Source organism: Coregonus lavaretus, assembly GCF_964263955.1.
Source record: "Coregonus lavaretus genome assembly, chromosome: 13".
Taxonomy (NCBI): Eukaryota; Metazoa; Chordata; class Actinopteri; order Salmoniformes; family Salmonidae; genus Coregonus; species Coregonus lavaretus.
In genome coordinates this window covers 43,791,797-43,813,155 of record NC_140000.1, presented here as the reverse complement: position 1 = coordinate 43,813,155, position 21,359 = coordinate 43,791,797, and the positions used below count along the sequence as shown (strand labels likewise).

General features: G+C 42.9%; 2 protein-coding genes across 8 annotated transcripts in view; both read right to left on the bottom strand.

Moving 5' to 3' along the window:
• The window catches only part of LOC311140438 (neuroepithelial cell-transforming gene 1 protein-like), a 40,680-nt gene extending 25,347 nt beyond the window's left edge, over positions 1–15,333 (bottom strand). The window contains exon 1 of the mRNA XM_084175496.1: positions 14,926–15,333. Coding sequence (XP_084031622.1) covers positions 14,926–15,068 — 143 coding nt within the window. The 5' untranslated portion in view covers positions 15,069–15,333. The remainder of the gene's footprint in view (positions 1–14,925) is intronic.
• A 280-nt stretch (positions 15,334–15,613) lies between these two features.
• Positions 15,614–21,359, bottom strand: part of LOC311139824 (uncharacterized protein) — a 48,917-nt gene continuing 43,171 nt past the window's right edge. For 2 of the 7 annotated variants that reach the window (XM_084174795.1, XM_084174796.1), the window contains exons 3-7: positions 16,910–20,116; positions 16,464–16,700; positions 16,212–16,333; positions 16,011–16,096; positions 15,614–15,915 (exon numbers count right to left, since the gene is read on the bottom strand). In XM_084174795.1, the coding sequence (XP_084030921.1) occupies positions 15,731–15,915; positions 16,011–16,096; positions 16,212–16,333; positions 16,464–16,700; positions 16,910–17,020 (741 nt within the window). In that variant the 5' untranslated portion in view covers positions 17,021–20,116 and the 3' untranslated portion in view covers positions 15,614–15,730. Of the gene's footprint in view, positions 15,916–16,010; positions 16,097–16,211; positions 16,334–16,463; positions 20,117–21,359 lie in introns of those variants that run through there. The other 5 variants (XM_084174798.1, XM_084174797.1, XM_084174799.1 and 2 more) reach the window with 5 other exon arrangements.

The following is a 21,359-nucleotide window of genomic DNA, read 5'->3' as shown; positions in this document are numbered from 1 at the left end:
TAGCCTAGCAACGTGGTGCCCCTGACAGACTTCGCTATCATAAAATCCCCTCAGTGTCTGACTGTGCATGCCTGAAGGTAGTTTACTCTGAAATCTTTCCCTGAGGCAAGAGACAGTGCTTCCAGGTGAGGTAAGCTCATGAGAAATACAGGTAGAGTGGAGGCCGGGGGAGCGGGAGGTGGGGTGGTTTAGTTAGCATCAGTTTCACATTACCTAGCCTGACAAACAAAGGCAGGGCCTAGAATGATGCCTTTCCACTGACTCATAGCACATACAGCTCACACACACGCACAGTAAAAACAGCCTTCGTCCCCGGGTTGACTGCTATGACCAAGTGAATACGACGTGACAATCAATCATTTATGCATAAAAAAGGCCCCACACACCAGCACAATGGCTGATATTAGCTTTCAAAACAGCTCATCGTACGGGAAATTTGACATTGGATTCATTACTCATCCGGTGCACACCTGAATGCTATTGTTAAGGGTCTAAAAACGATAGATATTTTACAATCTAGGTTTGTATGACACTATAGAGTTAGTTGTTTATTTTTCTAGAACATTACTGACAATTCTGCTCCCATGACACCCGTGCATTGAAAAAAGGGACAAAGGTCAGGCCCTGGGGCTTGTGATTGGACGTCACAGGCAGGCTCTTACTCAGAGGTAGGCCTATACAGTGGGGGAAAAAAAGTCTTTAGTCAGCCACCAATTGTGCAAGTTCTTCCACTTAAAAAGATGAGAGAGGCCTGTAATTTTCATCATATGTACACGTCAACTATGACAGACAAAATGAGAAAAAAAACTGGTGTCCTTTGACAGCTCTTTGGTCTTGGCCATAGTGGAGTTTGGAGTGTGACTGTTTGAGGTTGTGGACAGGTGTATTTTATACTGATAACAAGTTCAAACAGGTGCCATTAATACAGGTAACGAGTGGAGGACAGAGGAGCCTCTTAAAGAAGAAGTTACAGGTCTGAGAGCCATAAATCTTGCTTGTTTGTAGGTGACCAAATACTTATTTTCCACAATAATTTGCAAATAAATTCATTAAAAATCCTACAAATGTGATTTTTTTTCTCAATTTGTCTGTCATAGTTGACGTGTACCTATGATGAAAATTACAGGCCTCTCTCATCTTTTTAAGTGGGAGAACTTGCACAATTGGTGGCTGACTAAATACTTTTTTCCCCCACTGTATGTTACACACTTCTGTGGGTGAATAACACCTGAATAGGCTGGAAGCAAGCGCAAGTAACAGTCAGAAAATGTTGACATAATTGAGGCTGAAAGACAGTGAATAACGATAGAGATGCAGCTCAATAATCCCAATCTACAAAGGGAACATTCAATCACACACCGATCACCTAGTAGTCCAAAGTCCACTGAGCAACACTCTCCTTGTTTTCCTGCGGGGTTGGCTATTAGGATCATATTTATGGTCACAGTTTTCCATGTTTTCCCCAACAGTGGGCAGGGGCCTTTTGGCACAAAGCATGGAAAGCCTACCAGTGTGCTACGTGCCAACAGAAACTTTCTCAGTACTGATTACCCCAAAATAAGAATTGACTTTTGGCTCTATCAGCCAGCTGTCTGACTAAAACTGAAATTATAAATGTTTGATTAAAAGCCTCGGGAAATTCATAGACTATTTGTGTCATAAAGTGTATACTCAAACAGGAAAGGTTAAAAAAGTATTTTAAAAAGTATTTATGAGTCTTTGAGACTTTGAAGAAGAAGTGCAAAGTCCCTTCAGGAGACATCACATGCTGTTCTGTAGAGATATGCAGAATTCTGCAAAAATATCCTCTGTGTACAACGTAAAACACAATATTAATGCATGCAGAGCAGAATTAGGCAGATACACGTTAATTATCAAAATCCAGAAAAGAGCCGTTAAATTCGACAACCACCTAAATGGAAATCAATTCCCAAACCTTCCATAACAAAGCCATCACCTACAGAGAACTGAACCCGGAGAAGAGTCCCCTAAGCAAGCTGGTCCTGGGGCTCTGTTCACAAGCACAAACAGAGCCCACGGAGCAACACAATTAGACCCAACCAAATCACGAGAACACAAAACGATAATTAGCCTACTTGACACATTGGAAAGCACTAACAAATTAACAGAGCAAACTTGATGCTATTTGGCCCTAAACAGAGAGTACACAGTGGCAGAATACCTGACCACTGTGACTGACCCAAAATGAAGGAAAGCTTTGACTATGAACAGACTCAGTGAGCATAGCCTTGCTATTGAGAAAGGCCGCCGTAGGCAGACCTGGCTCTCAAGAGAAGACTATGTGAACACTGCCCACAAAATTAGGTGGAAACTGAGCTGCACTTCCTAACCTCCTGCCAAATATATGACCATTTTAGAGACATATTTCCTTCAGATTACACAGACCCACAGAAAATATGGAAACAAATCCAATTTTGATAAACTCCCTTATCTACTGGGTTAAATACCACAGTGTGCCATCACAGCAGCAATATTTGTGACCTGTTGCCACAAGAAAACGGCAACCAGTGTAGAACAAACCACATTGTAAATACAACCCATATTTATTTTCCCTTTTGTACTTTAACTATTTGCACATCATTACAACACTGTATATAGCCATAATATGGCATCTGAAATGTCTCTATTCCTTTGGAACTTTTGTGAGTGTAATGTTTACGGTTAATATTTTTGTTTATTTCACTTTTGTTTATTATCTATTTCACTTGCTTTGGCAATGTAAACATATGTTTCCCTTGCCAATAAAGCCCTTTGAATTGAGATAGGGAAGGTCTAAAACAGTTCCTTGGGACGTCCCAACTCTGACAAAAACTGTCAGACTGGTCAATAGCTTGTACCCCCAGACCATCAGGCTGCTGAACAGCCACTAGGCAGCTACCTGCTACCCCTGTCCCCCTCCTGTCCCCCGGACTTCCTTCCCCCTTATGGATATTCTACCCCCCCCACAAACATTTAACCTCCCCCACCACCAATGGACATTTAGCATTGTTACTGTGTAAATATGTACAGTATATAGTATTATTTTATTTATTTATTACACATTTACAACTGCGGGGGCAGGGTATGTATTATCATCAACATCTTACGTTTGTCTCACTCACTTCTTTTGATTTATTTTTCATTTGACCTGCACTGTTGAAGCACGGCGCATATGATTTTCACTGTACCCTGCAATTACATCTGCATCCCTGTACATGTGACTAATAAAATCAATTTACAGTGCTATGAAAACGTTTTTGCCCCCTTTGTAATTCTCTCTACTTTTGCATATTTGTGATACTGAATGTTATCAGATCTTCAACCAAAACCTAATATTAGATAAAGGGAACATAAGTGAACAAATAACACAACAATTACATAGGTCTGGACTTTGACTAGGCCATTCCAAAACTTCCAATTTGTTGCTTTTTAGCAATTTTCATGTAGACTTGATTGTGTGTTTTGGATCATTGTCTTGCTGCATTCCACAGTAAGAACATCATACCAAAGGTCAAGCATGGTGGTGGTGGTGTGATGGTTTGGGGATGCTTTGCTGCCTCAGGACCTGGACGACTTGCCTTAATAGAAGGAACCATGAATTCTGCTTTGTATCAGAGAATTCTACAGGAGAATGTCAGACCATCCGTCTGTGAGCTGAAGCTGAAGCGCAGCTGGGTCATGCAAGGCGACAGGTAGCGTAGTGGGTAAGAGCGTTGTGCCAGTAACCGAAAGGTCGCTGGTTCTAATCCCCGAGCCGCCTAGATGAAAAATCTGTCGATGTGCCCTTAAGCAAGGCACTTAACCATAATAGCTCCTGTAAATTGCTCTGGATAAGAGCGTCTGCTAAATGACTAAAATGTAAAGCAGCAAGACAATTATCCAAAACACACAATCAAGTCTACATGAAAATTGCTAAAAAGCAACAAATTGGAAGTTTTGGAATGGCCTAGTCAAAGTCCAGACCTAATCCCAATTGAGATGTTGTGGCAGGACTTGAAAGCAGTTCTGCATGGAAGAGTGGGCCAAAATTCCTCCACAGCGACATGAGACTGATCAACAACTACAGGAAGCATTTAGTTGGAGTCATTGCAGCTAAAGCTGGCACAACCAGCTATTGAGTGTAAGGGGGCAATTACTTTTTCACACAGGGGAATTGGGTGTTGCATAACTTTGTTTATGAAATAAATGAAATAAATATGTAATTGTTGTGTTATTTGTTCACTTATGTTCCCTTTATCTAATATTAGGTTTTGGTTGAAGATCTGATAACATTCAGAATCACAAATATGCAAAAGTAGAGAAAATTTGAAAGGGGGCAAAAACTTTTTCATAGCACTGCATCTACCTATCATCCATCAAACACCCACACCAACTGTTATTCATGGTTCATGATTCGTATGTTGGTATTTACTGCCACCTTGTGGTCAACTAGTGTGTATTACAGTATTACAGCAAACTGTCCAGTAGTACACAATGATTTGCAGTACAGTACTAGCTATCTGTAGCCGACTGTGTCGGTGTAAAAGTTTACAATCATGGCATGTGCTGACACAAAATGATCATTAGGTCCTGACGTGAACATGCAAAGGTAACCAGCTAAAACAGTTTTCCAAGGACTTGGAATATGCAACCAGCACTCCATTCTAGTTGCAATATATGTTTTGTTGCTTGTTTAACAGGCTATAATAAGTATAGCCAAAATAACTAGCAAGGTAGCCATTTACCTAATAATATATTCTTAGAAATTATCTAGCTAACTATGACATAGCTACCCAGCTAACAACAAACGTTTGAGAACTTTCACTTAAGTGTCTCATTAAGTCGTGATGTGCAAGGACTGTTTCCAAGAGACTATTCCCTTAATGTCAAACAGAACTTACCCAGAACGTGGTTACCATGTTCTCAGAATGTTCAATATTGATTTTCTTGACACGTTTCATTGGAACATTGCAAAAATATTCCAGTGTCCAGTTTTCTGAGGGTTAGGAGAATATTACATCAACCAAACATACAAAGAAAATGGTTGCCAGAATATAAGATAAATATAAGATAAAACGCCCACCCCAGTAGAAATGTGCTTTTTCGAGCTGAAAGACTGGCTAGAGCTTACAGATGTTGATGCACAACGATTTAAGAAGGTGCAATATGCAGAAACCGCTCCGCCATTTCGTGGTTGCTAAAATTCTAACAGTTTGCCTAATTTCAGTTTGTGTGACAAAACAAGCAATATATCCTGAAATACAGTATATTTTCAATAACCAAAAATATTGTATTTTCAGCTGTTTGAAGCTGGTGTACAAAACCGAAAGTAAAAGATGCAAAATTGAAACTTAAGAACAGGAAGCATAGAAATAACACATAAAACATATCTACAGCTTTTAAAACTTGCTTTCAAATGAGAATGACAGATCTATAACTCACATTTCTATGTGAATTTGGTCGGGTCCCCAATAAAAGTTACATATTGCAGCTTTAAGTCAGTGAGTCATGGTTTGATACATTTGTGCTTGAAATCCAAACTGCACACTTCGTGCAAATCCATGTGAATGAGTCGTCTTTTCCTATGATACAACATACAAATTATTTTCAGCCTACTTTCGTTTCAGGGCTGGGTTTTATATGAATGTTACCACCTGTGGCGACCCGTCACTACCACTACCAGTCAAAAGTTTGGACACACCTACTCATTCAAGGGTTTTTCTTTATTTTTTACATTGCAGAATAATAGTGAAGACATCAAAACTATGAAATAAAACATATGGAATCATGTAATCACCAAAAAAGTGTTAAACAAATCAAAATATATTTTATATTTGAGATTCTTCAAAGTGGCCACCCTTTGCCTTGATGACAGCTTTGCACATTCTTGGCATTCTCTCAACCAGCTTCACCAGGTAGTCACTTGGAATGCATTTCAATTAACAGGTGTGCCTTCTTAAAAGTTAATTTGTGGAATTTATTTCCTTCTTAATGAGTTTGAGCCAATCAGTTGTGTTAAGGTAGGTGTGGTATACAGAATATAACCCTATTTGGTGAAAGACCAAGTCCATATGATGGCAAGAACAGCTCAAATATGCAAAGAGAAACGACAGTCCATCTGTTACGGATACAGGTATCCTGTGTGTGTTTTTGTGTTTTTCCTCTCCTTCTGCCCTAATCACAGGTGTCCTTTATGTTCCTGATTGGTGGTCGTTGGGGTGTCCCACCTGTCCGACATCCGTTTGGCTGCTGATTGCTGAGGTGGACCAATCAGTGGACATTCCTCTGTATTGCACCACCTGTTTCTGGTTTTTCACTTACACATCCCATTGTTTAAAAGCCAGTCAGTTGTGGTTGTTGGGAGAGTATTTTCGTATGTGAGTATCGATACTGTGGTGTCCTGTGTTTTGTGTACTCACTCATTTGCTGGTTACTCTGTTTGGTAACTTTGTTATGTGTTTCTGTGAAAAGGGGGATTTAAGCAAGTTGCCCTTGGGCATACATTACCCGTAGGAAGAAAATTGTCTAAAAACACTAGTTAGACCTGAGCGGACCACCCACTGTAATTTTTGTATGATTAGCAGTAGCTTAACGGTTCTTGAGGCAGGCAAGATCAGTTTAGTTTTTTTTTTACATTATTGTTTCATTTCTTGGGTCCTTCTCAGCCCTTTTTCCCAAACCTTTGTTTGTCGTGTATTTTTTGTTCTCACTGTTCCATGTCATGATTCTAATTTGCATGAATTATGTTACGGGTCTCTGTTCCATCCACCCTAGACTTTTAAAGCCACGGGGTTCGTAACATAACATGGGGGTTTGTCCGGGATCATTCTCATTGATACCCATGCAAATTAGTTTAGTGTCTGGTTCAGTGTTGAGCTTGGCAGCTGTAACTAACTGGTTTTGTGTTCAGTATTCGTCGGCTCGTGTTGCTAGTTTAAGATGGCTACTTTTGAGTTGGGTGCCTTTTTGGAAAACCCTACGTGGGAGGTTTTTGAGAATTGCCGTAGAGTGGATCTACAGGCTTTGGCTGACCACTTTTCTGTACCCATAAAGGGTTTTAGTGAAAGCAGAAGTTAGGAAAGCAGTGTTAGAGATTATCGAGCGAGTGCTTGAGTTACCGCCGCCTGAGCCTGCTGCTCCTGTAGGGGATGTGGCTGCTGCTCCTGTAAGCCCGTCGGTGTCTGAGGACGAGGCTAAGGCTCCAGCCACATTGCTCCGTTTTGACCCACTCTCCCCACAGTCCGACTGTGATGCCAGGATGGATGTCCGCTCGACACGGCTCCAAATGGAGGCGGAAGAGCGGGCACAAATCAGGCAAGACAAGCTGGAAACACGTAAGCTAGAGGCAGAACAGGAGACGCGTAAGCTAGAGGCAGAACAGGAGACGCGTAAGCTAGAGGCAGAACAGGAGACGCGTAAGCTAGAGGCAGAACAGGAGACGCGTAAGCTAGAGGCAGAACAGGAGACGCGTAAGCTAGAGGCAGAACAGGAGACGCGTAAGCTAGAGGCAGAACAGGAGACTCGTAAGCTAGAGGCAGAACAGGAGACGCGTAAGCTAGAGGCAGAACAGGAGACGCGTAAGCTAGAGGCAGAACAGGAGACGCGTAAGCTAGAGGCAGAACAGGAGACGCGTAAGCTAGAGGCAGAACAGGAGACGCGTAAGCTAGAGGCAGAACAGGAGATGCGTAAGCTAGAGGCAGAACAGGAGACGCGTAAGCTAGAGGCAGAACAGGAGACGCGTAAGCTAGAGGCAGAACAGGAGACACGTAGAGTTGATCAGGAACTGGAGACGCGTAAGATGGAACTGGAGATGCGTAAAATGGAACTGGAGGGAGAAACAGCGAGGTTAGTCTCTGCTCATACTATGCCTGCTAGTGAGCCGTCCTCACCAGCTGTGTCATCTGCTACTTTTGATATTAGTAGACAGATCACCTTGGTACCTGTGTTTAGGGAGTCAGAGGTTGATTCCTATTTCAGTGTTTTTGAGCGTATAGCGGTAGCATTGAAATGGCCCGAAGAGGTATGGTGCCTATTACTTCAGTGTAAATTAACAGGTAAAGCCCAAGAGGTTCTGTCAGCGCTACCTCTTGAAGACAGTTTGAATTATGACGTGGTCAAAGCTACTGTTCTTCGTGCCTATGAGCTGGTTCCTGAGGCATATCGACAGAGATTTAAGTCTCATAAAAAGTATTCTACTCAGACTTATGTGGAGTTTGCTAGAGACAAAGGAAATCTGTTTGACAAATGGCACACTGCTAGTAAGGTAACTGATTTTAACTCTCTACGGGAGTTAATCTTGTTAGAAGAGTTAAAAAATTGCTTACCCGAACGCATTGTAGTTTATCTGAACGAACAGAAAGTATCCTCACTGTCGGAAGCGTCTGTATTGGCAGACGAGTTTGTGTTGACGCATAAGAGCGTGTTTTCAGCTCGTACGGAGAGCAGGGCCGCAGAGTTGCTAACTTTTAGTCCTAGTCGACCAGCAGTATATCCAGCACGCCCAAAAGATGTGAGTCACTGTTTCTATTGTCATAAGGTGGGACATATGGTTAATGATTGCTTTCTGCTAAAACGCAAACAGGGGATGCCTCAGCACGTCAGGCCGCCAACGGGTGTTGGGCTGATTCGTACGGTTGTAAGGCCGGAATCAAAACAGATGCCTCATAGTGAATGTGGTTTGAAAGTCCCAGATCACAGTTATGAACCGTTCATTTTTGAGGGGTTTGTTTCCATATCAGATGACGAAGCGTCTCAGCGTCCGGTTAGAATCCTTAGAGATACTGGTGCGGCGCAGTCGTTCATACTATCTGATGTGTTGCCCTTGTTCAATAATACATTTTGTGGTTCCAGTATGTTAGTACAAGGAATTGAAATGGGATTCGTCCCAGTGCCATTGCACTTTGTGAACGTACACTCTGAGTTAGTCAGTGGATTGTTCAGAGTTGGAGTACGTCCTATGTTGCCGGTATTGCTGGAGGAAAGGTGATACCCGTATTGGAGGTAATGGATAAAAGTGACCAGTCTCTCTCCGAGGAGCTGGCACAGGGTTATCCAGATGTGTTCCCCGCTTGTGCTGTCACACGTGCTCAAGCACGACAAGTGGGTGACGTGATAGATTTGTCGAACACGATTCTATTCGGAGAGTGTGACCCAGAGGATAGCTCGGGTGCTACCTCTGGTAAGCTGGTGCAGTCTGACCAACAGCCCAGGGAAAGGAAGAAGTATGTGGAACTTGTTGCTGAGGCAATACAGTTACCAGTCACTCGTGAGCAGCTGATCGCTAACCATAAGGTTGACATTAGCCTGGCTAAATGTTTTTCTAGTGTTGTCTCAGAGGAGGAGCTAAAGAAGTAAAACATGGCATACTTAATTGATGGTAATCTCCTCATGCGTAAATGGACATCCCATGTTGACGCTGGCGGAGATTGGAATGGTGTTTACCAGATAGTGATTCCTACAGCCTTTCGACAAAATGTTTTATCCCTCGCTCATGATCACCAGTGGTCCGGACATCTGGGAGTCACCAAGACCTATGATTGGGTTTTGCGACATTTCTTTTGGCCTGGTTTAAAACAAGATGTGGCTCAGATCTGTCGGACTTGCCACACCTGTCAAGTAACTGGGAAACCGAACCAGGTTATTCCCCTGCGCCTCTTTGTCCCATACCGGCCATAGGTGAACCATTCGAACATGTGATGGTTGATTGAGTTGGACCATTACCAAAGACAAAATCTGGTAACCAGTTTCTGTTGACGATTATGTGTGTGGCCACCAGAGGCCATTCCTCTGCGAAGGATTACTGCTCCGGTGGTGAGTAAAGCGTTGATCAAATTCTTCTCAACTTTTGGGTTACCTAAGGTGGTACAAACTGATCAGGGTACGAATTTCCTTTCTAAGCTTTTCAACAAGTGTTAAAATCCTTGTCAGTTACACACCGTGTGTCAAGCGCATATCACCCAGAGTCTCAGGGTGCTCTTGAACGTTGGCATCAGACACTGAAGTCTATGCTCCGTAAATATTGCTTGGAATCTGAGAAGGATTGGGATGAGGGAGTTCCTCTAGTTTTGTTTGCTGTCCGTGAGACAGTACAGGAATCCCTAGGGTTTAGCCCAGCTGAACTGGTGTTTGGACACACCATGAGAGGACCTATGAAAGTCCTTAAGGATCAGTTTTTAACACAAGAGTTGTGTGTGAAAGAAAATGTGTTGGACTACGTTAGTCGCTTTCGTGAGCGCCAAAGGGAGTTCCTCTAGTTTTGTTTGCTGTCCGTGAGACAGTACAGGAATCCCTAGGGTTTAGCCCAGCTGAACTGGTGTTTGGACACACCATGAGAGGACCTATGAAAGTCCTTAAGGATCAGTTTTTAACACAAGAGTTGTGTGTGAAAGAAAATGTGTTGGACTACGTTAGTCGCTTTCGTGAGCGCCAACATGGTGCATGTGCTCTAGCAAAGGAAGCGCTGTCTTCCTCACAGAGACGGATGAAACGGCACTATGACAACCAGGCTGTTTCTCGTTCACTACAGCCAGGTGACCAAGTTCTTGTATTGTTGCCTGTGCCAGGAGCGTCATTGTCAGCACGTTTCTCTGGTCCTTATGTAATTGAAAAGAAACTAAGTGAAACTGACTACGTGATAGACTCCTGATAGAAAACGCCAATCTCGTGTGTGCCACGTTAACATGTTGAAGACATACCACACCAGACCCGTCACTCAGATAAACAGTCCAGAGAAACTGGCCGAGTCGGCTGTCTCTATTGCTGCTACGGCTGTAGTGGGAGGTCATGTTAATGATGTGGACGGAGATGGTTTGGAATTGCGCAATACTCAGCAGCAGTGTGCTAGATTGCCCAATTCAGAGATGCTGCTGTCTCTCCCGTCAAGCCTGATTAATTTAACGAACGGAGTCAGATGATATTGTGAGGCTATTACACAGCTTTCCATGTCCTTTTAATGATGTTCCTACATGCACAAATGTGTTAGAACATGACATTAATGTTGGAAACGCTGCACCTATCAAGCAACATGCTTATCGTGTCAACGTCTCTAAAAGAAAGATAATGAGGGATGAGGTTGGTTATTTGCTGGAGAATAACCTGGCTATGCCAAGTTCAAGTCCTTGGAGTTCTCCGTGCATTCTGGTTCCTAAACCTGATGGGACATCCAGGTTATGTACGGACTATCGGAAGGTCAATGCTGTCACAGTGCCCGACTCGTTCCCGTTACCCATACTGGATGACTGTATTGACACTGTTGGTGCTGCTACTTATGTAACCAAACTAGATCTTCTAAAAGGTTACTGGCAGGTGCCGTTAACCTCACGTGCCTCCGACATCTCTGCCTTTGTGACCCCAGACCACTTCCTACAATATGCTGTCATGGCATTTGGGATGCGGAACGCACCAGCCACTTTCCAACGCCTGGTTAACACAGTATTGGCTGGAGATCCTAATTGTAGAGCTAACCTTGATGATCTGGTAATTTATTCAACTGAGTGGTCTGATCATGTTAACACTAAGGGTAGTGTGTGAACGTCTAGCAGCCGCTTCTCTAACCTTGAACTAAGCAAAGTGCGAGTTTGGGAAGGCCACTGTTACTTATCTCGTTAAACAGGTCGGCCATGGTCAGGTGCGCCCTGTAGATGCCAAGGTCTCAGCTATAAATTCATTTCCCGCACCTACCCCCAGAAGAGAGCTACGCCGCTTTTTAGGGATGGTTGGCTACTACCGTAGTTTCTGTAAAAATGTATCTGCAGTAGTTGCTCCATTAATGGATTTGCTCAGTCCGGCGAGAAAATATGTATGGTCTGAAGATTGTCGTACTACTTTCAACACTGCTAAAGCACTCTTATGTAGTACTCCTGTTCTTGCTGCGCCAGATTTTGAACGACCGTTTAAACTGGAGGTAGATGCAAGTGCCAGAGGTGCTGTTCTACTGCAGCCGGACCAGAGTGGAGTGGACCATCCTGTCTGTTATTTTTCGCGGAAATGTAACAAAATGTCAGACAAACTATTCCACCATTGAACAAGAAGCTCTAGCTTTGTTGTTAGCTCTGCAGTACTTTGAAGTATATGTTGGTTCCAGTGCATTACCAGTGATAGTGTATACTGACCATAACCCCTTAGTTTTTCTCCACCGGATGTACAACCAGAACCAACGCCTTATGCGTTGGGCACTTGTAGTGCAAAATTATAATTTGGAGATCCGCCACAAAAAGGGGTCGGATAATGTGTTGGCAGATGCTTTGTCTCGTGTTTAAAGAACTAGTTTTTTTTGTTATCCCGTCAGGATGCGGTTGATCTTTGAATTTTGTGTGTTGTGATGGTACGTGTGTCGCAAACCCTTGTGGTTTGCTCTTTTAAGGGTGGGAGTGTTACGGATACAGGTATCCTGTGTGTGTTTTTGTGTTTTTCCTCTCCTTCTGCCCTAATCACAGGTGTCCTTTATGTTCCTGATTGGTGGTCGTTGGGGTGTCCCACCTGTCCGACATCCGTTTGGCTGCTGATTGCTGAGGTGGACCAATCAGTTCCTCTGTATTGCACCACCTGTTTCTGGTTTTTCACTTACACCTCCCATTGTTTTAAAAGCCAGTCAGTTGTGGTTGTTGGGAGAGTATTTTCGTATGTGAGTATGGATACTGTGGTGTCCTTTGTTTTGTGTACTCACTCATTTGCTGGTTACTCTGTTTGGTAACTTTATGTGTTTCTGTGAAAAGGGGGATTTAAGCAAGTTGCCCTTGGGCATACATTACCCGTAGGAAGAAAATTGTCTAAAAACACTAGTTAGACCTGAGCGGACCACCCACTAATTTTTGTATGGCAAGATCAGTTTAGTTTTTTTTTACATTATTGTTTCATTTCTTGGGTCCTGCTCAGCCCTTTTCCCCAAACCTTTTCCGTGTGTTCAAAATAAACATATTGTGTTTGACGGTAGTTTATGGTTGTCGGTGTATTTTTTGTTCTCACTCTTTCCATGTCATGATTCTAATTTTCATGAATTATGTTACGGGTCTCTGTTCCATCCACTCTAGACTTTTAAAGCCACGGGGTTCGTAACACCATCATTACTTTAAGACATGAAAGTTAGTCAATACGGAAAATGTCAAGAACTTTGAACGTTTCTTCAAGTGCAGTCGCAAAAACCATCAAGCGCTATGATGAAACTGGCTGTCATGAGGACCGCCACAGGAATGGAAGACCCAGAGTTACCTCTGCTGCAGAGGATAAGTTCATTAGAAATACCAGCCTCAGAAATTGCAGCACAAATAAATGATTCACAGAGTTCAAGTCACAGACACATCTCAACAACAACTGTTCAGAGTCTGTGAATCAGGCCTTCATGGTCAAATTGCTGCAAAGCAATCATTACTAAAGAACTCCAATAAGAAGAAGAGACCTGCTTGGGCTAAGAAACACAAGCAATGGACATTAGACCGGTGGAATTTTGGTCTGGAGTCCAAATTTGAGATTTTTGGTTCCAACCACCCTGTCTTTGTGAGATGCGGTGTGGGTGAACGGATGATCTCCGCATTTGTGGTTCCCACCATAAAGCATGGAGGAGGAGGTGTTATGGTTGTGGGGGTGCTTTGCTGGTGACACTGTTATCTAGAATTCAAGGCACACTTAACCAGCATGGCTACCACAGCATTCTGCAGCAATACGCCATCCCATCTGGTTTGGGCTTAGTGGGACTTGTTGTTTTTCAACAGGACAATGACCCAACACCTCCAGGCTGTGTAAGGGCTATTTTACCAAGAAGGAGAGTGATGGAGTACTGCATCAGATGACCTGGCCTCCACAATCCCCCAACCCAATTGAGATGAGTTTGGGATGAGTCGGATGGCAGAGTGAAGGAAAAGCAGCCTACAAGCGCTCAGCATATGCGGGAACTCCTTCAAGACTGTTGGAAAAGCATTCCAGGTGAAGCTGGTTGAGAGAATGCCAAGTGTGTGCAAAGCGGTCATCAAGGCAAAGGGTGGCTATTTGAAGAATCTCAAATATAAAATATATTTGTTTAACACTTTTTTGGTTACTACATGATTCCATATGTGTTATTTTATAGTTTTGATGTCTTCACTATTATTCTACAATGTAAAAATAAAGAAAAACCCTTGAATGAGTAGGTGTGTCCAAACCTTTGACTGCTAAAAAAAAAAAAGAAGAAGAATAGACTAATGACTAGTGTATATTAGCTATCTTTCAATAGTTATCCATATTACCGGAGCTTCATCTTATTCTTTCGAACAATTTCTATGGCGGATTCACGGCCACAATTTATGAAAGATGACAAAATATTGGAGTTAACACTAGATGGCAAAGTCAAAGATAGGCCAGTGGTTTCCATCTGTGGCGAAGTTTTCCATTAATTAATACTTGTGACAAATCCAACAGAACCAGCCATAGAGCCAGCCAGTCGTTTTTTTGTTGTAGATACGTTTCATTGGACGTTGCAAGAACATTCATGTGTCTAGTGTTCTAAGTGTTAGCTGATTATTCCATCGTCACACCAAACATACACAGAACATGGTTGCCATGTTCTCAGAATATAATATATTAATGTTCTAGACACGTTTCAATATGGGAATGTTCTACTAACTCGAACACCAAAACATGCTAAATAGGTTCTAAGGAGGTTTTTGCAAACATACGTAGAATGTTCCTGTAACTAACGGAAACTAAACACTTAAACATCAGGGGAACATTACAGGTAACATAACGTCCCCTCTCCCTAGATTTGTTAGCTGGGAGGATGTGTAACAATGACAACGTGCTCGAACTGTAACGTCAGCCAGCCACATGCTAGGTAGCTAGCCATCAAAACAAACATTCAACTGACGTTACAGAATGTAACATTAGCTAGCTAAATAATGTTAGCACCATATAAATAGTTCACAAATTTATTTTCGTTTAATCGCGTACACTCAATAGTTCAGGCAGCGTTTGTCTCACCTTGAGTTGGTATTGTTATTGCTCTCGGGGGACGTCTCATCATCGATGTTGAACTTCCTCTTCTTGTTTGCCTTTCTCTTCGGTCTGTCATTCTGCGTCTCTGGTATCGAACTTTGGACCTGTGCTTCACCGGTTTCCTCCATTTGAAATGGAGAACCAAAAATCAATGTTAAAGGTGAAAACAATAGCTAACTATTTCTGGAAAATGATAACAGTAGACGGATGTTTGAAATTCTTTGAATATGGCGGAAATCCGAACAATGACCAATAAGGAAAGACCTGAGGTTCTAGATGCTAGTATATATGGTTAAATAGGCGGGGTCATACCATAAGCAGACGACTCTGGGCGGGGCCAGCACCTCTAATAACAATTGGTAATGCTGTAGTACAATGAACTTGCTTCTGTTGTCTGCACAAAATAATATCCCTTTAACACAATTAAATGTCAATGCACTCTACAGGGTTTTTGTATTGCAATAGACAAATGTTGTACATTTCTCCCCTCTTTGATATTTCAGTAAAACAAACAGTTGTGTTCTACAAGGATTTAAAATATTACATTATTGTTATGCAACTGCAAAAGGCAGTTGGGACCATCTGGTGTAAGATTAACTATTCTGGATAGAATCACACACACACACACACACACACACAGTGGCTTAATATGTAAGAATACACATCCCAAAAATAATTTCAACCATAAAGGATTTATTGGTACATTTCAACACATAGTTGGCAAACAGCTCCAAATATAGAGGTCAAACAGCTATTGCATGCATGCATTGAAAGGTCCAGGCTTCAGAAGTCATGGCGGCAGTTCACAGCTGCTGGTCCCGTTCCAGTAGGTGATCTGTCCATAGCGGAACGCCCCCTGTCCTGGTGCTGTTACTGTGACTGCAGTCTCCAGCAGGGCCGAGAGAGTGAGGGGCTCACACAGTTCAGTGCACTGATCTTTGACCTCAGTGCTCTGGGTCAGATCTAGGGCAACACCTAGATACAGACACACACACACACACACAAATATTAATATCATCGTAATCATCAGCATCACCAAAAATAATGTTCCGTCGCGTGTGATGAAATACCTTCTTGTCCGTTGTCCCTGTCTGAATCCGTTGACCTATCCTCAGAGAACTGCACACAGAGACGTGTTCGCACCCATGATTGAGCTCTGTGGGACCACAAAGTATTGCCATTCATTAATATCCCTAACTGTACATGGTAATGGAGAGAAATATGATGTTTCAAATTATTTGTGACAACTCAAGACCACTCAACCACTCAACTCTTTCCCAGCACACCCACCGCTACTCCGCTTGCTGCCCTCTCTTCTCGTCCCAGATGGCAATTTAAGAGGATGTTTCAGAGGAAGCAAACCACTCTGACGACCCCGAATGGCTTCAAGCCTCTGAGGGAACAGCGAATTTACCAATTTAAGAGCATTCAATATTCAAGCTATCCACATGACTCTTGCTTTTTGCGCAGTTAGGCTTTGGGATTTTTCTCAACATCACATGATTTTTGAAAAGACCTCTTACCTTGGTGAGGGCGGGGGCGGGTGCGAGGGGGTTGCCTGCCAGGTATTTGGTGGGGCTGTCACCCTCCTTCAGGTTATGGAGGTCGGGCAGGGGGTTGTTGGCTATGAGCAGGGTTCTCCTGTCCAGGTTGGCCTCCGAGGCCTTGAACATGAGCGCCACTCGATTCTTATGGCGGCTAGACTTCCCTTGCCCCTGAACCTCCAGCAGCTTCTGACACTCCATCCTGTAATCAAACGCCTGAGAGGGGGAGAAAGGGAGAGAGAGAGAGAGAGAAAGAAAGAGAGTGCAAATCGAATCTAAGCAAGTATCTAGAAATCTACTTGTTGGTTTTTCTAGACAACAGAGTTTGCATTGGTTGAATGTCTTATAAAGATGACACAGGTCATGGTTGGTAACGGTGTGTGACATTGTGACAGGATGTGTTCTCTGTGTAGTATCAGGGAAACCTTGATCACTGAGGGCCCGTCAATGGCCGTCTCCATCTGAGCCAGTTTGGACTCAGACTCCTCCCTAAGAATGTTCCAGATCTCTTTGGAATCCAGGACTGTTACAGACATATTGAAAATATGTCAAATGTCATCCACTTCAAAACACAATACTGCTAATTAGTACTGTAGTCTGCCTACTGTATCAAGCACACTTTTTGAGGATAGCAGCAATGTAGCCAAACCCAGATACACATTTTAAAAAAAGTGTTGTTTGTATTGTGTTTCAGTGCATGAACCCGGTCATATATTTGCATTATCAAAATGACTCTCTCACCTTTTGCTTTCTGATAGATCTCACGGGCCTTTGGAGCAATAATCTCATCCTTGCTCACTGGCTGGAGGAAAGCTTTATTCCCTAAAGCCCTGTAAGTCAATGCATGGATAATCTCACTACAGCCAATTTATATTGCAGTCAATAAGCATTATAATAACAACATCTAATAATTTATCAAATCAAACCATACTTTTTAGCCTGCATGGAGGCTTCAAAAACAAGTTGCTACAATGAGAATACTGACATTGTGATTCAGAGGCTAAAGTGAAGGCACAGTTCCATCATATTTAGAGTGCAACAGTGCATTCTACAGTTCTTTGGGTGATGTCATAGTGTACTGTAGACTGCAATGTAGAACTTTGCACTGTTGCTGAAACACCCCCAAAGTTGTATGTTGTGACATCGAACCAATAACATGCTAGGTAGAAGATACCCAGGATAGGAGGATTTCTAATATCCCATAACTCTTTGCATAAATGCAGAATAATTCTAAACAAACAGACCAGCGATGTTAGTTATCAACTAGAATAAACATGAATCTGTTTAATTTCGAAAGCTTGCGCACATGAATACAACTTGTCCTTACCTCTTTTGTCTTCAACCTAGCCAATACAGGCTCCACAGGAGGCTGGTGAGGGGAGGACGGCTCATAATACCACGTTTGATGTGTTTCATACCATTCTTACATTCCAGCAATTACAATGAGCCTGTCCTCCCTGTACCACCAGCCACCTGTGAAAAGCTCACATATGGGGGTTGAAACACCCATACAGTCAGGAGATAGGTAACACACTGAGAGCATTGATGTCTGTTTACATTTGAGTCATACAAGGCCATCAAGGTGAAAGGAAAATATAACTACTACAGTGCCCTAGGCCTAGGGCAATGGGAGAGATGCTAGGACAACTAGGCTCCATTAAAACCCCATTGATTTGAGGGAAATAGCTCATTACGCTAAAGTGGAATAATGGCAGGTTCTAAAATAATGATATGAGTTGAAGGATCTAAATTACCTAGTATCTCAGCTAATAATCATGTACACAGAATGACCTCTGGTCAAAGTTGTACCTCTGTAGCGCTTGAATGTGGAGAGGCACTTATTTTTCTTCCTCCGCCTCCTCCTCTTCCTCTCCCAGTTCAACTTCATTCTTTGGGATGGTCTCCAAGTTCAACTCCATGATCATGTTCATACTACCATGCTAACCCCCATCAACACAACCCCCTATCCACAACACATTTATATACACCTAACACACTATATGAATAGATACCAGTTGTGCACTGCATGTTTTGTCAGACCCGGAGAGTGACATGGTAACACAGGCGACAGGGACACTGAGCAGAGATAAGATAAACTGCCACAACTTTAAAATCTTATTGAGAACATCAGGCTTCCTTGGAACTCATTCATCCACATTATAGAACAGGAACTTTCCTGAATTCTGTACATACTAGATGCTATCTTCTGTGGTTCTGTGCAGTGTCTGGTACAAGTCCTGCAATAAAAGGCCTTTCCTGTTTCTATTATCAGGTTATAAAGTAAGTGTTGGATTGTGTTGAGTGCTTCTAGATATAACAGTGAGGGTAATGTGTTATGATCTCTTGAGCTCTGATAAGTTACTTGAATTGAGTGAGTTTTATGCATAGCAGAGCAGGGTTTTATAGTTCACACACATGTTTATAACCACGGACACAAATATAATAACGTACACACAGGAAAAAGTAAGATAAGTATGCAATATCAATTCAGTTTTATTGAACATTTATTCAATAAGAAACTTTAAAAACTGTCCCACTGGAAATTAGCTCCCGTCCAACTCATTTCGATTCCAGGATCTGTAGAGCAGACCCTGTGACACGTTCAATATGAACATTCATCCCATTCATTTCCTCTCTGCTTGACTGTAGAATTGACATGTAGACATCGTGAAGACATTGAGGCATTGATCCCCAGTCATTATAACCGATTTCAAATGGTGCTAGAAGGCTGTAAGGGGCTCTAAACACCAGAGGAAATCAGTCATCCTTTAAAGGGGAGAGAGAGAGAGAGGATGGTTCCAATAGACTCACTGACACTCCCAGAGGCCTAGAGCTGTTCTCCTGTCCCCAAGAACACTGATTTCAAATGGTGCTAGACACTGGGAACATTCATCTAAACCACCATGTGAAACCAGCCTCTGGGGGAAGACTTTCCCTGCCGGACAATGCAGTGGATGAGCAGCAGTAGCAAAGATTTTGGAGTATACTTTCCTTATTTCTCTCTGGCAGTAATGTCAAGTAGAAACTCTGTGCAGCAGTTGTGACGTGGATGACAAGTAGATTTACAAAGACAGTGCACTCATTTGGCTTAGCATTTCTATGATTAACCTTACCAACACACAAACACAGTAAGTATCAGTATAAAGTCATCTGTCAGTACAGAAAGTGATCGTGACAGTGCTTTGCTTTTGGAGGAAGTCATTCTGATGAATGTCATTGCCATGGTAGCCCAGCTATGAGGACAGCTGATGTGTGACATCATCCTCCACACTTCAGACACTACCACTCTTAACAGTAGAGCTGTGAAGAATAACTACAGTAACGTTATACAAATAATATCTTTAGATACTCATCTCTTCACGTCAACATAAAGAAAACATAACACATTACAATATTAGACAGTATAGGACAATATTAAAATGTTGTATGCACAATTCATTACAGCAATCATTATCTATCAACAATAAATTGCTGTAAGAAATACATAACAACTATTTGGTTGTGACATCATCTAACCAGTCTACTAGTCTTCTATTCGAGCACTCATCCAACAAACACGAACACAATGTTACTCACCCACCCACCTAACTGTTGTTCTCAGAGCTCAGCAATCTCTCTGCCTGCCAAAGGTCCTGGGAAAACCACATAGAAACACCACATGACCACAGAGTGTGTGTGTGTAAGTGTGTGTGTAAGTGTGTGTGTGGGCAAACACTCCACATCCATGAGTGACGAAAACAACTACGCTCAGAGCCACTAAACAATAGACATGTTATCTTACCTGTTTTACAGTGGTTGACTCATAGCCTTACAATAGCTTCCTTATTGTGTCCTGCTCACTGTACTGTCCTGCAGGTATCTATGGACATGGTAGGGCACATGCTGCACCTCCCCAAACCCTACTTCTATTTACAATGGGGCTAGTGTTGACGATGACATCATGACCACCCACCACACACACACACACGTGTTTCACTTAGGGCGTGGCAGGCAGCACACACACCTGTGTATCCCACCTGATCTTCATCATATCACATTCAGGTGGAGGAATGTACAGTGATGAACAGATCGCAGCTGGGGTGTCCAGTGTTGGAAAAAACGACCGGGACACATAGAGCTCTGTGCTGCGTGATTATGAGAACCGGGCCAAAAAACACTTACGTAACCATGGTGTCGCCATGACAACACAGCTTAATAGCAGTTGGTCCCAGAGGTTCTCACAGTCAATCACAGGTGTCTGAAGGCTGGGTGTTGGATGACCTATAATGGCCATATAGCATAGTGTATGTCAGTACATTGTGTAAAGAGCGGAGACGCAGTTGGATGGAACAGTATCATCACGTGACACTTTTCTACAATCCTGCCTTTGGACACCAGGGGGCAGCATAACATCTCAAAAATCACACCACAAGTAGTCACCCACCAGCACCAGCCCGTGGCATGGTAGGGGAGAGGAAAGAGAGAAGCCAACCTCAAACCTAACCACAACAACACTCTGTGGGACGAATGAATAAGTAAGAGACACATTTCATCTCTACCGCTCTCTTTCTCTCTCTCCTCCCCCTCCCCCATGTGAGAGGAGACTTGTGAAGGTGCAACAGTGTTGGCCGTTACGCTTTCTGTTCTATTCTTTCCCAGGAAGTGACATGCAGAGACAGAGACTCCCACACACCGGCCCGGCAGGCCCTAGCTGCCGCGGGTGACGGTGATGTCACCCTTCCTGCTGCTGCTCCTCCATTCCTTCTCCCGGCGTTTCAAAAAGATCAAGAGAGAGCGCAAGAAAGAGAGAGAGTGACGGTGGTGTGTTTATATAAGAGCCTGGATGGTGGTGGGGGGGGGGTCATAGTGCAGAGTCATAGTGAGATGAAATCCACA